This window comes from Penaeus chinensis, chromosome 30 (assembly GCF_019202785.1).
Source record: "Penaeus chinensis breed Huanghai No. 1 chromosome 30, ASM1920278v2, whole genome shotgun sequence".
Taxonomy (NCBI): domain Eukaryota; kingdom Metazoa; phylum Arthropoda; class Malacostraca; order Decapoda; family Penaeidae; genus Penaeus; species Penaeus chinensis.
The window spans coordinates 12,930,598-12,932,854 of NC_061848.1; the positions used below are offsets into that span (position 1 = coordinate 12,930,598).

Here is a 2,257-nt window from a genome sequence, read left to right on the forward strand (position 1 = left end):
CTCAATACCATAACCCAACAGTATAAACAGTCACTACAAGAATAATGCACACTAAGTAATTCTGCATATCACTAGTGACATCTATTCACAGTTACATCATATTCTCAAGTTACTAGGAAGTTGTGAATGGCTCAAATCGTTTATATTTAAATAGCCATACATAAAGAGGATGTGCAGTTCCTGGCTTTATTCCGCCCGGTTCAGTTTCTATTGTGTCTGGTATCTAGATGCTTTGACCTTCATGCACCTGTTTTGTCTTGAACCTCACTTCTCGGAGACTTCCATATCAACATATTTCAACCCTGAGTCAACATTTGTAATTACAATTTAACATATACTTCACTTATAGTTGACAGTTAAGTAGCATTTTTTTTCTACAATTTGGTAATAGTTTTAGACCCCGTAATTATTCCATCTCATTTCCATTAACTGCATATTAGTGCCCTCAGCTTTAAATTTGTGAAATTATGTCGCTCCATTTTGCTCTCGGCATGGAAGTTTCAAACTCTGTTGCAATCAAATAAATTATTTCAGTCATTTAGGTTCTAAACTCAATACTTATATATCATTAAAATAATATGTCAGCATGCCTTTACCTAACACTCATATGATTTACAGTAAAAGACTAACCAACAAATGCTTTAATCCTCATATCCCCCCCAAAAAAAAAACACATGGATATAGTAAATAAACTTATCTATACAATATTACAAGTCAATTTAAAAATTAAGCTTGCACTCACCGATGGCGTATAAATTTGTCTATTTGGTCTCCAGAAGTTGGAGAAGGCTGCTGTCCGCTGGTTAGCCAGGGGGAAGATACCACTGACACTGAGGGTCGTCTGCTGCTGTTGTTGCTGCTGTTATTACTGCTACTGCTACTGTTACTGCAGTTTGTGGACTCTTCACACACAGACCAACCAATACTCAACCCCCCATAGCAACTTGTGGCCCACTCTTCTGGAGTCTGTGTGAAAAATAATATATGTGAGTATAAGTTGTCAGAAATTATATAAACATATAATATCTTAGAATTCTTTACTGCCCAGTATCTTTGTCAAGCAGTTAATAAAATATTAAGCAAAGTACAGAGAGAGGAGAGAGAGAGTGTATTTTACTAACAAATTAAAATAACGTATATGAATAACATCAGTCAAAGACACTTCCTAATACACACACAAAAAAATATATGAATAAAACTCAATAACACTGTAAATCTCTGACATATAAAAAAATTGCTATGACTAAAAATCCCTTTAAACATGAAAGGCAATCAGTTATATAACCATCAGTATATCTTCTTTTCAAATTATCATCTTTACTCCCCCTTAAAACAAAAAATACAGATTTATCTTTCCTTTCACATATATCACTATCACTTGGGTCAATTACCTCTTCACAACTTATACCTAACTAATCCCTCACAGAGTCTACCTTTGTAGAGCCTGCTTCCCCCTATCCCCACATCCTTTATGCATTGGCCCCCAAAACCCCTAAGCCTTGGAAAATTTTTCTTGATCCCACCGACCCTGGTAGCCTTCCCTAAGCCATCCCCGTGCCTCATCAGTCTCTTTTATCCTGTATCTCTATTGGTGGGTTTAACTTGTCTTCTAAGAAAACTCATCTTCTGTCCAACCTTGTGACATTAACTGTAGTGTTACAAAGACTTTTTAAAATAAAATAATTAAAACAATAACAATAATAATAACAATAATAATAATAATAATAATAATAATAATAATAATAATAATAAAACAAAATGATCCTTTGTGGTTTCCTTTATATTCACCGCTAATGAGATTTTCCTGGCTTTGCCTTATCCCACAATAATTTATTCCCAAAGAATATGGAAATTCTTCTGTCTTGTATCCATCCTCAACTTTAGCAATGTTGCCCTTGTCTGGCCCAGTTCCCCTCCCTTCCCTGCTGCTCCTGAGTCATATTCAATCTCCTCTCCTGGCTTCATCAAACAATCAGCCAATCTGGAGAGTTATCTATCCCTACTGCTTCCTCCCCATATTCCCCCCATAAATTTATTGTCTTCTTTCTTTGAACAATTACTCTTTTTTGTGTTGACACTTTTTTGTCCTGGTACTAACGCTGCTTATTTGTAACTGATGCCTATTTACTACTTTTGCTGTATTCCTATCTCTCCATCCCCCTTTCTCAAATCAACCTCCTCTTTATCTTTCCCTTCCTCTTCCTTTTTATCAATCTTTCTCTTCATCTTTTTCATACTTTCAACCTTTCCTATTCTT

At 35.3% G+C, this 2,257-nt stretch overlaps 1 protein-coding gene across 2 annotated transcripts in view; it reads right to left on the minus strand.

The window, feature by feature from the left end:
- LOC125041326 (glucocorticoid-induced transcript 1 protein-like) overlaps positions 1-966 on the minus strand; it is a gene marked incomplete at its 5' end in the record, with an annotated part of 9,502 nt that extends 8,536 nt beyond the window's left edge. For both annotated transcript variants that reach the window (XM_047636186.1, XM_047636185.1), the window contains 1 exon segment: positions 743-966. In XM_047636186.1, the coding sequence (XP_047492142.1) occupies positions 743-966 (224 nt within the window).
- Between the last annotated feature and the right edge of the window lie 1,291 nt (positions 967-2,257).